At 36.7% G+C, this 22,347-nt stretch overlaps 2 protein-coding genes across 3 annotated transcripts in view; one reads left to right on the top strand and one right to left on the bottom strand.

The window, feature by feature from the left end:
- Positions 1-5,983, top strand: part of LOC101593116 (cytochrome b5) — a 35,089-nt gene extending 29,106 nt beyond the window's left edge. Inside the window, exons 4-6 of one of the 2 annotated variants that reach the window (XM_023700044.1) lie at positions 3,700-3,734; positions 4,430-4,471; positions 5,635-5,983. In XM_023700044.1, the coding sequence (XP_023555812.1) occupies positions 3,700-3,734; positions 4,430-4,471; positions 5,635-5,716 (159 nt within the window). In that variant the 3' untranslated portion in view covers positions 5,717-5,983. The remainder of the gene's footprint in view (positions 1-3,699; positions 3,735-4,429; positions 4,472-5,634) is intronic. The other variant, XM_004640183.2, reaches the window with a different exon arrangement.
- Positions 559-1,551, bottom strand: Ywhae (tyrosine 3-monooxygenase/tryptophan 5-monooxygenase activation protein epsilon). Its single transcript, XM_004640182.2, has one exon. The coding sequence runs from the start codon at positions 1,492-1,494 to the stop codon at positions 730-732; it is 765 nt and encodes a 254-aa protein (XP_004640239.1). The 5' UTR covers positions 1,495-1,551; the 3' UTR covers positions 559-729.
- Positions 5,984-22,347: the final 16,364 nt, after the last annotated feature.

Here is a 22,347-nt window from a genome sequence, read left to right as displayed (position 1 = left end):
TGAGCAAGCGAAGGGGGGAGGGGACAGAGGGAGAGGGAAGAAGAAACAAAGACCTGAACACGCATGCAGGCTTTTCCATACCACCTTCAATGCTAACCTGCTTCAGAGGGAGAGTAAAGTAGGCAAGAATGAGCAGCCACGGATTGTTGAACTGTTACCAGCACCATGCTTTTCAGCAACACTTCAGCAGAGTTTGAACACTTTTTATAGCAAAACCATTGGAACAAACTCCCCCCCAAAACAACCTTTAACCACCTCAAGCTAACACCTAATTAAGTTTAAACATTGGTATAAAATGTAATTTAAACAATTAGAAAAGGGAAAAACGATACCACGTGTCTCTACAGTGTGATCACTCTCTCTTAGATGCATCACCTAGGAGTCTAATGGCTTTCAATTGTAATTTCCATTTCTAATGGTGATCTTGCCACATCTGGCACGCAGACAATACAGTAATGCTGAAAAAGCTTCTATGCAGTCCTGTTAGTGTCTTAAAGAACCTAAAAGCTGGGACCAGTAAAATCCACAGAAATTCACTCTTGCCTTTAAGAACTTTTGAAAACTGTTTAAAAAAAAAAAAAAAAAAAAAAAAAAGGCAGGAACCTAAATTCTGAGACCAAATGTAAAAGTCAGATTTGGTGGTTCTCAGTGACAATGGGGAATCTCCAAGGGGTGGGATGGGGAGGAGTGGGGTGGTCAGAGATGGTTTCTCTTGTTGGCTTTTATGTCTCACTGATTTTCATCTTCCACATCCTGCAGCGCTTCTTTATTCTGCTCTTCACCATCACCCTGCATGTCTGAAGTCCATAGTGTCAGATTATCACGTAACAACTGCATGATAAGTGTAGAGTCCTTATAGCTTTCTTCACTCAGTGTATCCAGTTCTGCAATTGCATCATCAAAAGCTGCTTTTGCCAACCTGCAGGCACGGTCATGGGAATTAAGAATTTCATAGTAGAATACAGAAAAGTTGAGAGCAAGACCTAAACGAATAGGATGCGTTGGTGGAAGTTCTGTCATTGCAATATCACTAGCAGCTTTATAAGCCACTAGGCTGTTCTCTGCAGCCTCCTTCCTATCATTTCCTGTGGCAAATTCAGCCAGATACCTGTGGTAGTCCCCTTTCATTTTATAATAGAAAACCTTGGACTCGCCAGTGTTAGCTGCTGGAATGAGGTGTTTGTCCAGTACATCCAGAATGTCACAATAGATTAACTTTAGCTCAGTCTCAACCATTTGCCGATATTCTCGAATCATTTTTAGTTTGTCTTCTCCTCCCTTGTTTTCTTTCTGTTCAATGCTGCTAATTATTCTCCAGGAGGCTCTTCTAGCTCCAATCACATTTTTATATGCAACAGATAGGAGGTTTCTTTCTTCAACTGTCAGCTCCACATCCATTCCTGCTACTTTCTTCATTGATTCAACCATTTCGTCGTATTGCTCAGCCTGCTCGGCCAGCTTCGCCTGGTACACCAGATCCTCCCGATCATCCATAGCGGCAGCGGCTCCGGCAGGGTCTGCGTGACGGATGGAAGCGGATAACGTCTCCGACTCTCTCAACCTCTCGCTCCGCATCCGGGCAGCAAAAATGTGGAGTCTAATTTTTTAAAACATGTTCCCTTCTTGGGTTGAGGGTATATCCGTCATTGGTAGAGCACTTGCCTAGCATGCCGAGCTTGATGTTCATTGCAAGCACTGAAGAAAAATAAACTTAACTAATCTAGATGTTTAAAATAATCTAGGTAAATTGTGAAATAGGGTGTACTGAAGATAATTAGCTTAAACCTGCCCAAGGGAACTATAGTGTTAAATTGCCAAAGAAGATATTTCTATATGAAGAAATTATATATTTTTAGTTTCATATGAAACTTGCTTAGGTGGAATGTATTAATCTTTTTTTCACTAGAAGCTGGAGAAACTCCAGGCAAAGGATTAAGCAGGTGGCAGGGCTTATCTTAAACACTAGAATCCTTCCTCCCTTTTAATTGTTGACATATCCGGTAGTGTCCAACCAAAACCCAACTGAGAGTCACAGATTTATCCCCTAAGGACCAATTGCTTTTACATCCATGTGCTAAGTGGCACTTCAGCTTGGATTTATAGAGCCAAAAAGATAAGCAAAAAGTGTATGTTTTTTTTTTTAGGTTCTGTTTTTAGGGGGTCATTATGGTGTACATATCAACAGCCAACGTGTTAGCACTAGGGTGGCATTTCACCATTGGAACCGATGCCAACCAAGAAGGCAAAAGTAGAAGCCCACTTTAGTTGGCACAGAGTCGCAAGTTTGGTAAAATGCATACACTCGTGTCCAAGATGACAGTCATGGTTGTGTGTGTTTGGCTTCTGTTTACTGTTTTATACCTAACTCCCCCTTGTCACAGTGATAATTTTCCTCCAGGAAAGTCTTTGTGTTCAGAACTGATGATATCCGTCTTCTAATAGCTCGATAACATTGTTCACATCGTTTGATTATTTCTACTAATCTTTGTTAATTTTGTTTATATGTACAAAATTTGAAAATTAATTCCACAGTAACTGTATGTTTTATAGCAACTAAGAATTAAATTTCTTAAGCAGATAATAAATGTGAAGTTTTCTTTTCAAATGACTAATTCTCCCCCCTGCCGTGTCAGGAATCATGAGGACCATGTGTCAAGGTTGGTGTATCTGCTGACTGCTTTGCTTCTGCTTCCCTGGAAGGAGTCTTCCTTTTCCTGGAAGTGTCTTTAACAGGCTTTGTGCTCTGCAGAGTTGGCCTCACTGCAAACCGCTGATTGTTTTCCTAATGCTTTTAGATCTGTACTGCAGGAAACCGCAGACATCAGAGTCTCTGCTGAAGCCACCTCTTTTATGGCTACTTTTGCTTGAAGCACTAATATTTTGCTGGTGTGGAGTACTAAAAGAATGCTTTTAACATGGCTAGAAGCTAAGACAAGTTTGTTTCACTAGGCCTTATTTTCCAGCCTTTTGGGAATGTGTAATTTTTTTCCGTAGACCTTCTCTGTTTGTCCCACAGGGCTGTGGTGGAAGGTACAAACAGGGCCTTTGTATTTGGAGATGGAGTAGAGAAGTTCTTGTGGACTCTAGGCACTTTATAACTTTAGAACTTGAAATCACAGTTCTTTTTTTATTTTTTGACATACATTTTAATGTAATTTAGGTACACTTTTACGTTCTGTTGGATTTGAATAAAATAATTGATTTTTTAATTGTACATTTCATGCTTTTAAAGATTAGGCTGCCCTTCCTAAAGATGATGGTGGTGTATATATGTATTCCTGGATATGTTTTTTGGTTCTTTCTCAAAGTATGTAGAAGCTTATTGTGTGTAGGATATTTTACATAATTATTAATGTTGAACATTTTTAAAATTTCAAGGTTATATTCTTAAGTGATTTAAATATAGATAATTCTTAATTTTTTCATTTTGGAAAAGAATGGTATGGCATTTTAGTGAAAAGGTAATGAAGGGGCCAGGGATATAGTTCAGTGGCACAGCTCCTGCCTGGTTAGCATGAGGTCATGAATTCAATTCTTGGTACAAAAAAAAAAAAAAAAAAGGTAATGATTTACTTTTTCCTTTCAATGTTTTTTCAAAGATAGCATTGAATAAAATATTGTGATCTTATTTTAAAATAGTTGTTCAAGCAACAGAGTAAATAGACATTGCCTTATATTATTTTTTCTCTCTTGTTCCAGGAAACTCTTATTACTACAGTTGAATCTAATTCCAGGTATGTGGTGGTTTTGTTTGTTTGTTTTTTAAAGCAGTGTTGGTTTGGAAGGCTTAAGTCAGAATTGGACTGGGTGCTTCCCCTCTCTGATTCTCTGTGCTTGGGTTTCCACTGTGCTTCCTACCTGTCATCCTAGGACCATCTCCCCACAGTGCCCAGAGGATTCAAGGCTTTCTGTCCTAACCTGTCAGGACAGCTATCAACACTTCCCATGAGGACTCCAAATCTCACCTTCTGGCTGCATCTGCACAAAAAAACATATAGAACAAATGTCCCCCACGGTGGCCTTCAGGTACTCAGTGCCATGAGTGCCCCTTCAGCATAGCTTCCATCTCCTTTGGTATCTTTCATATTTGGTCATCTTCAACCATGGTGGTTACATTTCCCTAAGCATGATTCAGTTTTCCTTTGTCATTATATTGGCACTAAAAATTGAATCCAGGATTCAAAGTACAGGATGTGATGTCTTTATTACTGTCTGAGCTCATATTTGTTTTTGGCAGCTCTTTCATATTGACTTATATAATACTATTGGGGGGTGGTAGTGGTGGTAGTGGTAGTGGTAGTGGTGATAAAGAACTTAACCTCAAGACCACATATTTATTTCATCATGTCAGATTTAACTGTCTAATGCTTTGGTGTTCTGGAACATTCTCAGCCTCCTGACACTGCTTTTCCTCATTTTCCACTGATAGGCTGTCTTTCCAAATACAAAGTGGAGAACTCTCCAAACCTCAGTGAGATGAAAAAAAATCACACTTGAAATCTTTTTGCACTTTACATCTTTATATTGAATTTGACTTTTGAAAAGTTTGATGTATAAGAAATATTAAAGAATAGAAAGTTTATGGTAGGAAATACCTGTACATAGTTTGAATACTAAAGGCTATATACATTAACTTCTGTTGTCTAAGATATTAAAATCTAAATCAATTCAAATCTAACTTAAAGATTCAAGTCTGAATTGACTTGACTTAAACTGATTGTGTTTTAACCCATAATGTGTAATTTGTAGTAAAGAGAAATGAAATTTTATGCATCAAAACAATGAATACATTTTTATTTATTTATTTGTGGCTGGCTTAGCCCACTCTGGGGGCAGGGCTGGCATGGCATGTTGTGCCAGGGATCAAACTGTGGTCCCTACACTTGCCTAAGCTTGCCCAAGTAGGCGCTACAGTCCGCTGAGCTATCTCGCCAGCCCCAGTAAATTATTTTTATAAGTTAATTTAATTTGTAGACTACAAGTTATTTTGGTCCTGATGTTTCTTAATAATTTAAATATATCAAACAAATGTCAGGATAAAATTTTCAAAGCAAAACCAGAATATTGGCATTGAGGTGTATCAGAGCTAAGGAGTAGGTGGCCACCTTAAGACTACTCTTTAGGCCCATTCTCTTTGAAGTTCAGGGGATGTAGATCTTCCCTTGACTGTAGCATTTGCTGACAATTCACCCTGCATGAAAACCTGGAACTTCTGATTCTTGACTTAGTACCACTAAAAATTCTTAATATTCTTATCTAAAATAAAACAGGTCAAAAATATTCACTGTTGTTACCTTGCCATACATAATCTGGAGTTTATGTCCTTGGGAAACTCACTGCTCCTGGACAGTGTGTTAGGAGAGCGAATGCAGCTTTCTGCATCAAGTTTACAGAAACTAGTTGAAGCAGAGTTGGTGGGACACTAGTTCTGTCATAGCACCAGCAGAAGAGACTAATTGCTAGTAACTGTAGGTGTGTATTTTTATTCACATCAACTTTAACAAAGTTTACCTTTTTAGCCAAATTGAGTAAAGAGGTAAGAAAAAAATGCCATGATAGTTCTCTGTCAGAGAAAGCAAATACGTTCCCTGCATTGAACATCATGGAAACATCATTGTTTGTGTTTCTTTGTAGTTGGTGGACCAACTGGATTATCCCAGCCATCTCAGCCCTGGCTGTTGCCATGATGTATCATTTCTACGTAGCAGAAGACTGAAGACCTCTCAAAAGACGAGGAGAATGAAGACTGCCTTGGACAAGAGAGAAAAGAAGCCAGTGTTAATCACTTCCACTGACAGAAAGTTTCACCTGAGAAAATAATTTTAATATGTCTTTTTTCTCTTCTGTGTTAGAAAGAACCATTCTTTCTAGTCCTCCTACACTTTTCAGATGTGCCTTTTTATTCATCAGCCTTATTTGATGTTTCTTCACTACATAATTTACTTTTTATGTAATCTTTTTAAATATATCTGGCTTTAAAGTATGCAATTGTGTTTGTTTGCCTGTCTGTTGGGTACACAAGAAGTGATCAAAATATATGATACATTTTTAAATTTAAGTTTATTATCATGAGAGATAGATTGACATTAATCTTTCTCAGAATACTCTCCCTCACTTCATATGGTCTTTTTATTTTTTCCATTTAATACTGAGAATTGAATTTAGGACTTGGTACTTGCCAGGCAGGCACTTGTGCCACTATGTTACATCCCCAGCCCCTACTTCATACACTCTTACCCAATCATTCTTACTACTTTCTGAAGTAGTATAGCAGAAAGTACCAGCCCGGATACTTTATTCAGTTTGTTAGTTGTCCAGGTAAATAGTTCCTAGTCCAGATCCCAGAAATAGCTGGTCACTATGATGCACTGTGTAAACCAGTCCCCAACTGAGAAGCCATTGTGCCTCTGTACTTCCTGCTTGTTTGTCTCATATAAGTCTTAGACCACTACACATTAGGGCCTGATATTTTGGGAGTGATCCCCTTCAGTTCCTGTTCAGGTAAATAAATTTGCCTCCAAATCCTGGGTATTGTTTTGCTGTTTCTGTTTGCCATTGCAGTAGTGCAGGAAGTACTTTTTGTTTGTATCTTTATGGTTTGTGATCAGAACTACAGTGGAGGTTGCTGTTGCATGCCATCGAGTGGGAAAGCAGGCTTGTGAAAATACAGTGTGTCCTTATCTACCCTGTTCCCTAGCTCTATTACTAGCTCTATTACTGTGTGACTTCTGGCTCTTTACTAACATGAAAATCACCATGAAAAGGGAAACATTTTGGATCGATTCCAGACAGGCAGCCAAAACAGTATAACTGAAAGTTGTTCAAAAAGAGGCTTCCAAAACTGTTTCAGAAAGTGGCAATGAGAGAAGGTGACTGCCTAGGTGTGACACAGGAGTGTCTCTGAATCAGTGATGGAGAAAAGTGGATACCCTGAGGAAACAAACTCAAGTGAGCTCGAAGATATGACCCAAAAGATAATGGAACTATCAAACTTACTGTGATCTGTCAAACAATCTTGTGGTTGTGGGAGAATCAAACATTGAAAGAGCTAACCAAAACAAAAACGTGGATCAAAATGTACCAAAGAAATAGCTTCTGGGTGGGGATGGTGGTACATACCTATAATTTCAGCACTCAAGAGACAGAGGCAGGAGCAGCACAATAAGCTCAAATCCAGCCTAGGTTACATGGTGAGTTTAAAGCCAGCCTGAACTGCATAGTGAGACTGTCTTTAAGAAAAAAAAAAAAAAAAAAGGTCAGATGTAGTGTATGAGGCAGGATCACCACGATTTTGAGAACAGACTGAACTACATGGTGCGACCCTGTCTCAAAAAAAAAAAAGAAAAAGCCATTTTCATGCTAGAGATTCCAACCATCCAGTCAAAACAAATACCTGCAGTATACTGCACAGTCCCTCGGGAGGCCATATAAGGAAGCTGGTGGGTCTGAGCTCAAAGGCAGAAGAGTGTGCTGGAAGCCTGGAGGTGCATGTCTAAAAGTAATAGCAAGAACTGGAGATCCTTGGAAGAAACAGAAGTGAGACTTCCTCCTCTCTTCTCTTTTGTATCCAATCTAGGTGTATTGTTTGGTGCTCCCCACAGCCAGCATGGGTCTTCCTTCAGTAGATCCATCAGATATACCTAGAACTATGGTAAGCCAATTAACTGGAGGTTTCTTACTGAGGTTGACACCATAATTAACTATCACAGACTCAATAAAAAGGTCCCAAACAACTCATGGGGTGTGATAGTTAATGGTTATGTCAATTTGAGTCAAAAAATGCCTAATTAAGTTGGATTATCATAGTTCTAGATGTGACTGAATGAGTTTAGTAAGACAGAAGACCCACCCTAGGTGTGAGTTGTACTATCTGTGGGCTTGTAAACCAAATGGAAGAAGGAAAGGTCACTTCTATTCAGAAGAGGTCGTCTTCCCTTCACCTTGAGTGTCATCTCCCATCTTCCAGGATGTACTCTTTAGCCTTCCAGCACAGGCCCATCAGCCTTCCCTCACAGGCCATTCAGCCTCGTGATATAGACTCATGCTGCCTCTACAGCGAGCTCCAAGCTCGACCTTTGACTGGATCATTTGGATCTCCAGCACACTGACAGCACTTTTGCACTGTTCTACACCTGACTGCAGGAGACCATTGTAAACATGCCTAGTAAATTCTTATATATTTATGTATCTTACATTGAATCTTTCTCGAGTGAGCACTGACTGATACACAGAAATAAAGAATTCTGTTAAACCCAAACAACAGATGGCCATTGTGAACATAGGGTTTCAGATATCAAGGACAACATGAAAAAACATTTACTTAGGGAAACCTTAAAAATTATAAATAAAAATTCATCTAACAGCTACTATACCCTTAAGACAAATATAATACACATGGAATAAAAGATATTTACAGATAAGCACACTGGAAAATTTTCTGAATGTGGGGAAATAACATACAGGTAAGCAAAAAGACTTACAGAGTAGTAATAACTGATACATTTTTAAAAAGTTCCCCCATGACACATAATAATCAAAAATCCCTGAAGTCCAATGCAGAAAGACGAAATTTTAAAAGTTCACAGAAAATTAAAAAAATCCATTAGAATTATAGCAGATGTTTCAACACAAAGGCCAGGAGAGATTGTAATGTAGTGGGTGTTTCAAACCATAGAACACTTGAAACCCAAAGTAATATATCCTACAAAAGTATCTCTCCAAATTAATAGATGTTGGGAGCTGCTAAAGCTGAAATTGATCATACCTGGGAGGGCAGGATGAGCCTCATTGCCTAAAGCAGTCAAGCTATCTCAGTCTTGAAAAAAACATCTTGATGGACATTGTGGGCTATTAGTCACTAAGCAGCCTTATGTCTTGCAATTTTCAGTGTAAAGATATGAATAAAGGCCCTTACTATTGTTCTAGGGGTCATCTCACCAACAAGGCAGATGGGCTACCACATGGCCCAGCTCTTGTCTCTTCCTCATTGCTGCCACCATTTCTCCCCGGCTACAGCAGATCACACAAAGAGACCAATGGATCCTAGCAAATAGAAATAAAAGGTGTTCCATAACACCTTAAAAGATTTATGGCCTTTTGGCTGGAACCGCCATTGTCCAGTAATTTGCCAAAATGACTAACACAAAGGGCATGAGGAGGGGAACCCCATATATGTTTTCCAGGCCTTTTAGAGAACATGGGATTGTTCCTTCAGGCATATACATGTGAATTTACAAAAGGCGATATTTTAGACCTCAAGGGAGGGAGTACTCTGCAAAAACGAATGTCTCACAAATGTTACCATGGCAAAACAGGGAGAGTCTACAATGTTACCCAGCATGCTATTGGCATTGTTGTAAGCAAGCAAGTTAAGGGCAGAATACTTGCCAAGAGGATTAACGTGTGTTTTGAGCATATTAAACACTCAAAGAGTCATGGTAACTTCCTGAAATGATCAGAAAAAGAAGGAAGCCAAAAAGAAATGTACTTGGGCTCAACTGAAGCACTAACCTGCCCATCCAAAGAAGTGCACTTTGTGAGAACCAATGGAAAGGAGCCTGAGTTGTTGAAACCTGTTCCCTATGAATTAATGGAATAAGCTGGGGCTGTAGCTCTGCCACTCAGCACCTAATTGGCCACTTAAGTGTTTTAAGTTAAAAAAAAAAAAATCCTGTGTTTTAAGGATGGTTTTCTTAGTTGAACCTTCTTCTGTGGTGCCTTCTTACCTCAGAAATGCAGCAGATTTTCACTGTACCTAGTAATTGTGTCCAGTCTTTACTCTTCATTGTTTTTCTTCCCAAAAGATATTGCTGAGGTATTGTATAGGTGTATGCCCAAATATCCAAATATTTATAAAATTTTTATATTGGCTTGAAGATCCTGTAAATCACCATGAGGAAAAGACATATCAAAGTAAATGGAACTCTGACACTGACAAAGAATCTGCAAACTGTGGTACAGAGTAACAGGATAAAACCTGAGGGGACTTGACTGACCTCATCAGATACAAAAGTTACATTTCCTGTTATATAGGTCTTACTTTATCTTGGTCTTAACCATCCAGCAGAAAAGTATAAAAACGAAGTATAAAAAGTAAAGCCATATTAATATGCTGAGCTGTGAAAGGCTCAAGTCAACAACTTCTGACATTGTCAGTCCTACAGGTAACCCACTACTATTATGGACTACTGGACTGTATTGGATTATTTTGCTGAATTCACACACCTACAGTATTTAAATGGCAATGAAATACTCATCCCTAACAAAACTAAACAAAAGAGATACAAAGGGAGGACCATTTTGTATCTGTATATACAAAATAGGATAGATACACAGCTACTTTCTCTTAATTCAGTGAGAAGAAAGATTTGTACTAACAATATTTGGACAGGATATCATGTCTGCATCTTGTACTATGAATAACCATGAAGAAGATAACAATATGAATTGTATTAATTATTGAAACTGTCCTATTAATTGGTTTTGAAACTGTCTCATTGATATCTGTTTCTCAATAAAATTAATAAAAAAATAAATGGAAGTCATTTCAATTAAACAACTGGAAGTCTTTCAGTTAAATAAATTGCTTAGAGAGAGGGGGGAGAGAGAGACAGACATACAGACAGACAAACAGACACAGACAGACAGACAGAGTGATTGACTGACTCATGAATACAAAACCAGTACTGGAAAAAACATGGATATCCTAAACAGGTACAATGAAAACAACAAAACCAAAAGTGAGATTGAACATATCAAGCAAGGTGAGCAGTTACGAAGGGAAAAATAAAGGAGTCAACAACAGAAAAGAATGTAATGACAGGAATAAGTCATACCTTCCAGAATAACTGTCCATGTAATTTTCCTCAACTTGCCAATTAAAAGACAGATTTGGCTAGCTGGATAAAAAAGCACAACAGTCTTGCAGTCAAGAGACTCATCTAATCCCAATGAAATTCATAGACTAAAAACCCAAAGAATGGAAAACAGTATTCCATTTGCCAGATCCCCAAAGCTAGCAGAAATAGAAATTTTATTCCAAAAATAAACTTTAAGCTAACACTGATCAAAAGACATAAAGAATGTCACTACATATTAGTTAAAAAAACAGTCCAACAGGAAGAGATAACAGTTGTAAATATACTTGTAAATACATGTTCATTGAATATTAGTACACTTTATTGTAATGTTTTATAGCTAGATAAAACACTACTGAACATAGAAGATCAAATCAACACCAACACAATCATAATGAATGACCTTATTATGTCATTTTCATGGACATATCAACTAAATAAAAAACATATCAGAGCTTAACTGCACCTTTAAAAAAATGAACTTATACTTATCTACAGAGTCTTCTACCCTATCAGAAAAGAATGTACTTTCTTCTCAGGAGCATTTGACACTTTCTCCAAAGTAGACCATATAGTAGTCCAGAAAACCTGCTTAAGTAAATAGAAAATAATTGAAATCATTCCATGTATACCATCAGATTATAGTACATGGAATTTGGAAACTGCAAAAGAAATCACAGAAATTTTACAAATTCTTAAACTCCTGAACATTCAATAGATCACAGAGAAATCAAGAAAGAAACATGTTTCTGTAGTCAAACAATAATGCAAGTACAACATACAAGAATCTATGAAATACAATGAAGGTATTCCTAAGAGGTCTATTGCTGTGACTGCTCATATTAGAAAAATAGCTCAAATAAATAGCCTAGTAATATACCTCAAGGGACTAGAAAAACAAAAGCAGTCTAAACCCAAACCTATCTTGAGGAAAATAATAAAGATCAGAGTAGAAATTAATTGAAATTGAGACAAAATCAATACAAAGAATCAATGAATTGAAGAGCCAGTTCTTTGAAGGAATGAACAAACTGACAAAGCTTTAGCTTAACAAAAGAAATAGCAAAAAGACCCACATCAATGCAATTAGAAATCAGAAAAGTAAAGTTACATGGTTATCACAGAGAAACAGGAGATGCATTAGTAATAATTATGAAGAATTATATTCCAACAAATTAGAAAACCTTAAAGAAATGGACAGATTCCTAAACACAAAGAATTACCAAAGCCAAACCACTAATATATAAACAATCTGAACAAAAAATACATGAAGTAAAAAATCTGAACAATCCAGTAATAGGCAATGAAATTGAGGAAGTAATAATAAACCTACCAATTAAAAACCCAGGGCCTCATAGATTCACTTCTGAATTTGACAAAACCTTCAGAGACAATATAACACCAGTACACTTCAAACTCTAATGAAATTGAAAGAGGAGTACTTCAAAACTCATTCCTGGAAGCTGGCATTACTCTGATTCCAAAACTAGGCAAGGATCTAACTAAAAAAGAAAACTTCAGGACTATTATTTTGATGAACATGACTCAAAAATCCTCTACAAGATACTGGAAAATAGATGCTCAAAGTATCCAAAAGATCATGGCCAACTAGGTTCTAAGTCAATGGTACAGACATAGTTCAACATACACAAATCAATGAATGTAACATACCAAAAACAAAAGCAATGATTGAAAATTACATGATCATATCAATAGATGCAGAAAAAAAAATTGACAATATCCAACATCCATTATAAGAACCTTGCTGCCATGTTCTCGGGACCCCCAGATCCAGCCCAAGCCCAGGTCTGGCAAGTGTGTGGGAGAGCTTCACCTCTAACCTATGCCCCTCCTTGTCCCCTTCAGACCCAGCTCAGGCCTGACATACAGGCCTGGGGAGAAACTCTGCAGCTGCAGTCCTTGAGAGAGAGTAGGGGACAGAACCACTCAGCTAGTCCAGGAGCAGAACATCTTCCCAGAGGGGCACAACAGGTTCACTCCCAAGGGCAGCAGTAGGAAGGAGCTGAGCACAGCAGCCAGGCCCAAGCCAGGCACAACTGGATAATTTCAAACTTTGTAGATATGCAACCACATTTCAGTAGGTGCTAAGGTTATAACTCCACCAAAGCTGTACAACAAAGGTCACAATGACAGTGCTATACAAAATGACAATAAGAAGGAGCAAAATGCAATCTGAGATCTCAAGCCCAGCCACAACAAGCATGAAACAATAGCACAGAACAAATTGAGAATCGCACAGCTGAAATCAATGAATCAATAGCATGTGAAATAAAGAAACGACTGCAGAAAGATATAGAGGAACTCAGATTGGAAACAAAAAAAGAAATGTCTGACTTAATAGAATCTGAAGTAAAGAATCAAATGCAGGAACATATGGAGGAAACCCTATCCGAAAAAACTCTGCAGTAAAAGAATTAATAACTGCTTCTAAGGAAGACATTAATAAAAAATAGAGATTAGAAAAATGACAGCTTCCTTGAATGAGCAATAGAGAAAAGAAATAGATCATATAAAGCCGGGTCAAAGAGATACAGAGCAACTTAAAATCTCAATCACAAGTTTTCAAAACCATTTAAGTGAAAGTGAAGATAGAGTTTCAGATCTTGAAGATGCTGGTGCAGCAAGTGAAAAGGTAAGAAAATATCTCTTCAAAGCAACTAGGATGTAGGAAAAAATAATTCATCACCTGCAAGAGGATGCAAAGATGAACAATGTGAGACTAATAGCCATCAATGAGAAAGAAGGAGTCAATACAAATGATATAAAAAGGCAGAAGTAATAGCAAAAAACTTCCCAAATATGAGGAAACAATTAGACATCCAGGTAAGTGAAGCATACCGAATGCCAAATAACTTCAACCCAAATAAAAACACACCAAGACATCTAATAGTCAAGATCCCAGAGACCCAGCACAAGAATAATATACTGAAAACCACTAGAGAAAAGAAGCAGATCACATTAAAAGGAAAACATATCAGAATTATGGCAGACTTTTCTTCAAAAACTATGAAGGCAAGAAGACCATGGAGCAGAGTACTTCAGGTCCTCTATGAAAACAAAATCCAGCCGAGACTACTATACCCAGAAAAACGTTCTTTCAAGTTTGATGGAGAAGTGAAATACTTCCACGACAAAGAACAACTGAAGAATTTCATGAAGACAAAGCCAACCCTACACAGACTACTGAAAGGATGTTCTAGAGAGGGACTAAAATGATCAGAACTCCACAAACAAGAGCAGAAGGAACCCACTAAACAGGGCAAACAATTAAACACCGGAAAAAAAGGAAAAGGACTAAACAACAGCAGGTAAATAACATGTCGATCGTAAGTCACATCATCTCAATGATAACCATTAATGTAAATGGACTCAATTTACCAATTAAGAGAAACAAACTGGCACAGTGGATTAGAAAAAAAATTCAACAAACAGCTGTATACAAGAAACACACTTAACTCAAAAAGAAATTCATAAGCTGAAAGTCAAAGGATGGAAAACAATACTACATGCTCCAGTACCTGAGAAAAAAGCAGGGGTAGCAACTCTGTTATCCTACAGTCTCAACTTCAAACCAAGAATGATCAAATGAATAAAGAAGGCCACTACATTCTGGTTCGTAGAATAATTCAAAAGGAAGAGGTAACACTCATAAATATGTATGCACCAAACAAGGGAACATCCAACTATATAAGACAAATCTTAGTGGGCATGAAAAATCTAATACCCAATACCACAATCTTAACAGGAGACCTTAACACCCTCTTATCCCCAAAACATAGGTCAAAGAGACAAAAAATTAGCATAGAAATAACAGAAATGAACCAGAGATTCGAACAAATGGACTTAGTGAACATGTACAGAGTGTTGCATCCAAAAACAGCTAAATACACATTTTTTTCAGCTGCACACGGGTCATTTTATAAAATAGACCACATACTGGTCCATATGTCATGCTTAAGTATATGTAAAAAAACAGAAATTATCCCATGCACATTATCTGACCACAGTGCAATGAAACTGGAAATGAATGACAAAAGAAACCAGAAAAAAAACCTTAAATACATGGAAATTAAATGGTGCCCTACTCTGCAACCAATGGGTCACAGATGAAATTAAACAAGAAATTCAACAATATCTACAATTTAATGAAAATCCAAGCACATGTTATCAGAATTTATGGGATACGATGAAAGCAGTTCTCAGAGGGAAATTCATGGCTGTGAACTCATACATTATGAAAACAGAATGGGAACAAATAATATCCTATAATATCCTAATGCTGCACCTTCAACAACTGGAAAAGGAAGAGCAAACCAAACTCAGAGCCCAAAGATGGGAAAAGAATCATAAAGATTACAGCAAAAATTAATTCAACTGAGGCAAAGAAAACAGTTCAAAGAATTAACAAAACAAAAAGCTGGTTCTTTGAAAGAATAAATAAAATCGATAAAGCCCTTGCTAATCTCATGAAAAAGAGGAAAGAAAAAATTCAAATAGAAGCACTAAGGAATGAAAAGGGTGTAATTACCACAGATACAGTGGAAACTCAGAAGATTATCAATAACTACTTTGAGAATTTTTATTCTCACAGAATAGAAGACATAGAAGAAATGGACAGATTCCTAGAAAGGTAAAAATTACCAAAACTGAATCGACAAGCTATAACCACTATCTATAACCCAATAACAGCCAATGAAATGCAAGAGGTAATAAAAAACCTACCGACAAGGAAAAGTTCAGGTCTAGATGGAATCACAGCTGAATTCTACAAGAAATTTACAGAAGATGTAATCCCTATACTCCTCAAGCTCTTCAATGAACTTGAAAAGGAAGCAATCCTCCCAAAATCATTCCTGGAGGCAAGTATTATACTGATACCAAAACCAGGGAAAGACACAACTACGAAAGAGAACTACAGGAAGATCTCCCTCATGAACATAGATGCCAAAATCCTCAATAAAATACTAGCAAATAGAATACAGCAAATCTTCAGAAGATCATACACCATGACCAGGTAGGATTCATCCCAGGGATGCAAGGATGGTTCAATGTTCAAAAAATCTATAAATGTAATACACTATATTAATTGAGGGAAAACTGAAAACCACATGATCATCCTAATTGATGCAGAAAAGGCTTTTGATGAAGTCCAACACTCATTCATGTTCAAAATCCTACAGAAAATTGGAATAGAAGGCCTCTAATTCAATCTGGTAAAAACTATTTACGAAAACCCAATGGTTAACATAATTCTAAATGGGGAAAAACTGAAATTTTTTACTCTTAGATCTGGTTCAAGACATGGATGTGCTCTATCACCACTCCTATTCAATATAGTTCTGGAATCATTAGCTACAGCCATTAGACAAGAGAAAAAAATAAAAAGAATAAGAATAGGTCAAGAAGAAGTTAAACTATCCTTATTTGCAGATGAAATGATATTTACTTGGAAGACCCAGAAAATCTCCACCAAGAAGCTATTAGAATTAATACAGAAATTCAGTAGCATAGCATGTTACAAAGTCAATACCCAAAAGTCAATAGCATTCCTCTACACAGATAAACACACTGAGAGGGAAATTATAGAAAAGATACCTTTTACAGTAGCACTGAGGAAAATGAAATACCTTGGAATTAATCTGACTAAAGAAGTCAAATATCTTTTTAAGGAAAATTACAGTACTCTTAAAGAAAGAGATTGTAGAGAATTTCAGAAAATGAAAAGTTTTTCCATGCTCCTGGATAGGAAGAATCAACTTTGTGAAGTGGTTATACTCCCAAAATTGCTCTACAGATTTAATGCAATCCCTATTAAACTACCACTGCATATCTCACAGAGGTAGAGAAATCATTCCTAAAATTTATATGGAACCCGAAAATACCTAGAATATCAAAGGCAAGAAAGGCGAGGCAAGAGGCATTACAATTCAAGACTTGAAATTATACTACAAGGTTACTGTTATAAAATTGGCATGGTACTGGCAACGAAATAAAACTGAGGATCAATGGAGCAAAGTGAAAGATGCAGAAGCATTTTGCAACACACTCAGCCATCTTATCTTCAACAAAGGGGCCAGATATGCTTCCTGGAAGAAAGATAGCCTCTTTAACAAATGGTGCTGGAAAAACTGACTCTCTACATGCTGAAAACTAAAACTTGTCCCAGGTCTAGCATCATGCACTAAGCTACAGTCAAAATAAATTAAAGATCTAAACATTAAAACAGAAACACTAAATCTTCTGTAAGAGAAAGTAGGAAGACCTCTTGGAGACATAAGGGCTGGGAAAGAGTTCATGAACAAAAATCAAATTGCACAGGTAGCACTTGAAAGAATTAATAATTGGGACTTCCTAATATTGAAAAGTCTCTGCAGGTGGAAAGAAATTACCAACAAAGTGAAAATACAACCCACAAATTTGGAAACTATCTTGCCAAATAAGCACTCAGACAAAGGTCTGCTCTCTAGAATTTATAAAGAACTAAAAAAATTAGGGCCCCTAAATTTAAAGACTCAATCCAGAAATGGACATCTGAGATCAATGTACACTTCTGAGAGGATGAGATTAATGAAGTGAGCAAATATATGAAAAAAATGCTCCACATGAATAGCATATGTGAAAGGGAAATTAATACATCACTGAGATACCATCTCACCCGAGTAAGAATGGCTATCATAAAGAAATCAACCAACAACCAATGTTGGAGAGGCTGTATGGAAGAAGTAACCCTTCTCTACTGCTGTTGGGAATGTAGACTGATGAAACCATTATGGAAATCAGTGTGGAGACTTTAAAAAACTAGGACTGGAAATCCCATTCAAGCCAGCTATTCCCCTATTGGGAATTTTCCTAGAGGAACTGAAAACATCATATCATAGTGATGTATGTGTACCTATGTTTATAGAAGCACAATTTGTGATAGCCAAATCTTGGAAACAACCAACATGCACATCACATGAGCAATTCATGAAAAGGATGTGGGATTTTTATACATTGGTGTACTACTCAACTATAAAGAATGATAAACTTGAAGCATTTATATATAAGTTGATGCCACTTCAAGATATAAGTGAAATAAACCAGACCCACATGTGTAAATGTTGTATTGTCTCCCTAATATAAGAACTCAAAGGAAGAAATGAAAGTAGAAAGGCACAGTTAACCATTAGGAAGAATGTATGCAATGTGTGAATTATTGAAACTGTTCTACCAATTTGGTTTGAAAAAAAAAGAAGAAAATAGAAAGGCATAGCACAATTAAAAGGAAAGTGAGAACTTGAGGATTAGTTAATGAAGGGAGAATAAGAAGAAAAGCTAGAAAACATGACAGGGGCAAAGTTGTACATTTATATGCACAAGATGGGAAAGGCCATGGTCCTGAGAATCTTCAGCATGTTGTTGAAAATAGCAGTTAGTTGGTAGGTTTCTCACTCTGACTATATATACTGATACCTGTGAACGAAGCAACTGCACTGAAGAAAGCAATGTGTAATGGTAGAGTCATGCTTGGAATGTCTGTCAGTCTGGTCTTCTAAATACGTACTGCTTGTCATGACATGCCAATTATGGCCATACTGTCTCTCAAGTAAAGGTTTGTTTAAAAAATGTAATAAATGAAAACATGAGCCAAAAAAAAAAAAAAAGTCACAGGACTGTCCTCTACAAGGCTGTATATTGTTAGACTTCTAAATTTCTATGTGAAAATATGTAAATGCTTATTCTTATTTTTTAAATATTTTTTTATCCTTTTAATCTTTGTTCTTCATATTCTGGAGGGACTAGGAGTTTAACATATCAATACTTGATGGAAAATACCTATTCCATATTATGTCTATAATGTTTGGTATTCAGACAGATAGTGAGGTTAAGCTCAACTTCATATGTTATAGGGGTAATACTATTGTTGAGCTTCTCTTCTGGAGGGTTAACAGCTTAAGTTTTCAGACCAAAAATTAAAGAAAAAGAAGGGCTAAAAGGACAGCCAACATTTTGGCCCTAGCCTTTCAAGGTTAGTAAGGACTGAGGAAATAGGAGAAACTGTACTGTAACATCCTGTAACTCAATTGTGTCCCAAGTTTTCTGATCAAGGAGATTTTGGGGCCACAGAGGAAAGTGATTGATGATAGAGTGTGCCTAAAGCGAGTCACATGGAGAGAGAACATTCTCTCCAGCTTTCACAGAGAGGCTATTGGTCAAGCAATGGCCTTGACTCATCCATATGGCTGAACTGACAAAGGATCCACAAACTGAGGTACAGGGTTTCAGGTTAAATCCTGAGGGAATTTGACTGACCTTATCAGATACAAAAGTTACATTTCTTGGTATATAGTTCTTGCTCTTTCTTGGTCTTAATCATCTAGCAGAAAAGTATGAAAATGAAGTATAAAAGGTAAAGCCATATTAATATGATGAGCTGTAAAATGCTCAAGCCAACAACTTTGTATTTTACAGTCGTATGGAAAACCCACTACTATTATGGACTACTGGTTTATATTGGGAAATTTTGCTGAATTCATGTACCTACAGTATTTAAATGACAATGGAATGCTCTTCTCTGATAAAACTAACCAGAAAAGGGGGAGACAAATGAATGACCAGTTTGTATCTGTATACTCAAAATAGTTAGTATAGATATACAGCTCCATTCTCCTAATTCAATGAATAGAGAGCTTTGTTCTAAAAGTGTTTGAGACATGATATCAGGTGTGCATCTTGTACAATGAATAACCACTAATATGCAATGTATTAATTATTGAAACTGTACTAGTAATTGTTTGTGAAACTATCTCATTGCTATTTGTTTCTCAATAAAGATACTTGAAAAAATTATAAAAACCTTGAGGAAAATAGGTATAAAAGGATCTTACTTGACAGTGATAATAACCTTTATGACAAACCAATGACCAGCATCATATTAACTGGAAAAAGCAAATATGTTTCTCTCTAAAATCAGGAATAAAGCATGGATGTCCACTATCAGCATTCCTATTCAATATAGTACTCAAAACATTAGCTAGATCAATCAGGCATTTGGAAAAACTAAGAGGGACATGTATATGAAAGCAAAAATTCAAATTATTATTGGCAGATGATATAATCTCTGTAGAAGACCCAGAAACTCCACCAGAAGATGTCTAGATTTAATAACAAAATCCAGCACTGTAGCAGGATACAAAATCAACATTCAAAAATCAAGTGTTGCTCTACATCAATATTGAACTCTCTGAGATAGAAATCAGGAAAATAAAATAGTGTCCTCCTAAAAATTAAATACTAGAAATTAGCCAGGAAAGTAAAAGACCTCCAGTACTCTGAAAAGGAAGATTGAAGAGGACATCAAAAACAAATGGCAAGGACTGGAAATCCCATTTAAACCAGTTATTCTTCTACTGGGAATTTTCCTGGAGGATCTGAAAACATCATATCATAGGGATATATCTGTGCCTATGTTCAAAGCAGAACAATTCGTGATAGCCAAAACTTGGAAACAAACAAGATGCCCATCACCTGAGGAATGGTTGAAAAAGATGTAGTATTTTTACACAATGGAGTATTATTCAGCTATTAAGAATGATAAACTCGAAGCCTTTATATTGAATTAGATGCCACTTGAACATATACTCATAAGTGAAATAAACCAGACACACATGTGTAAATATCATATAGTTTCCCTAGTATAAGAACCCAAAAGAAGAAATACGAATAGAAAGGTATAATACAAGTAAAAGGAAAGCAGGATCATGAGGACTAACTAATCAAGAGAGGGAAAGGAGAAGAGCTAGGAAACATGACAATGTCAAGCCATACAATTATATGTATAAGATGGGCAAGGCAATGATCCTGAGAATCTCCAGAAAATTTTTGAATCTAGCAGTAAATTGGAAAGATTCTCACCCTGACTAACTGTATATACTGATACCTGTGAACTAAGCAACTGCACTGTAGATGGTAATCTTTAATAGTAGTTTCATGCTTGGAGTGCCTGTCATTCTGGTCTTCTGAATACGGGCTGTTTGTCATGACATGCCCGTTGCTTCTATGATGTCTCTTATGTAGTTGGTTGTTCAAAAAGAAGGGAGTGGTGAATGAAAGCAAGAGACAGGAAAAGGAATGTTGTGGGGCTGTCCTGCTTCAAGGTTGTATATGGTTAGATTTTTGTACTTATGTGTAAACATAAGAAGTATATAATTCTTTATGCCTATTTTAAAAAATATATTCTAATTTTTAAATGTTTTTTCCTCATATTCTGTAGAGACTTAAAGTTCAACATATCAATATTTGATGAAAAATACCTGTTCCATGTTATGCCTAAGATGTTTGATATTCAGACAGATAGTGAGGTTAAGCTTAACAGCTTAGGTTGTATGATAATAACAATAAGCTTGTCTTCTGGAGGGTTAACAAAATCTAAGTTTGCAGACCAAAATTAGAGAAAAAGGAGGGCCACAAGGAAAGCCAACATTTTGGCCCTAGCCTTCCAAGATGAATTAAGACTCAGGACATATAAGAATTTATACTGTAATGTCACGTAACTTGGTAGTGTTCCAAATTTTCTGATCAAGGAGATTATGGGGCCAAAAAGGAAAGTGATCGATGATGTAGAGTGTGCCTAAGCAGAGTCACATGGAGAGAAAACATTCTCTCAGGCTTTCACAGAGAGCACATTGGCCAAGCAATGGCCGTGACTCATCCACATGGCTGACACTGACAAAGGTTCTACAATCTGAGGTACAGGATCTCAGGATAAATCCTGAGGGGATTTCACTGACCTTATCAGACCCAAAAGCTACAACTCTTGTTGCATAGGTCCTGCTTCACTTTGGTCTTAACCATCCAGCAGAAAAGTATAAAGGCAAAATATAAAAAGTAAAGCCATGCTGTTATGTTGAGCTGTAGGGGACTCAGGACAACAATTTATAATATTGCCAGTCAAGCAGAAGATCCAATACTATTATGGGCTATTGGACTCTTTTAGAATATTTTGCTGAATTTACACACCTATAATATTCAAATAACAAAAAAATATTCAAATAGCAGAACTTAACAAAAATGGGGATCCAGATGAATGTCCATTTTGTATCTGTGTATTCAAAATGGTTAGGATAGATATATAGTTACATTCTCTTAATGAATAGAGGGATTTGTTCTAATAGTGTTTGTAAAGAGGATATCCTGTCCACATCTCATACAGCAATTAACCACTAGGAAGAATGTATGCAATGTGTTAATTATTGAAACTGTCCTACCAATTTTGTTTGAAACTGTCTCATTTCTATTTGTTTCTCAATAAAATTATGCTGAAAAAAATGGAAAGATAGGGGCTGAGGAGATAGCTCGGTGGAATAAGTATTTGCCTGGCAAGTGCAGGGTCTTGAGTTGGATCCCTGGCACCACAATAAATAAATACATATGTAAATATATAAATACTTAAATAATAAAAATGGAAAGATATTCTTTGTTCCTGAATAAA

This window comes from Octodon degus, unplaced genomic scaffold, assembly GCF_000260255.1.
Source record: "Octodon degus isolate 3935 unplaced genomic scaffold, OctDeg1.0 scaffold00120, whole genome shotgun sequence".
Taxonomy (NCBI): Eukaryota; Metazoa; Chordata; class Mammalia; order Rodentia; family Octodontidae; genus Octodon; species Octodon degus.
Note: the sequence above shows the minus strand (reverse complement) of the source record. Positions and strands in the feature narration are given on the sequence as shown.

What these genes read in the sequence shown, in the direction of transcription:
- Ywhae (XM_004640182.2), bottom strand. Translation starts at nt 1,494, where the DNA reads ATGGATGATCGGGAGGATCTGGTGTACCAGGCGAAGCTGGCCGAGCAG.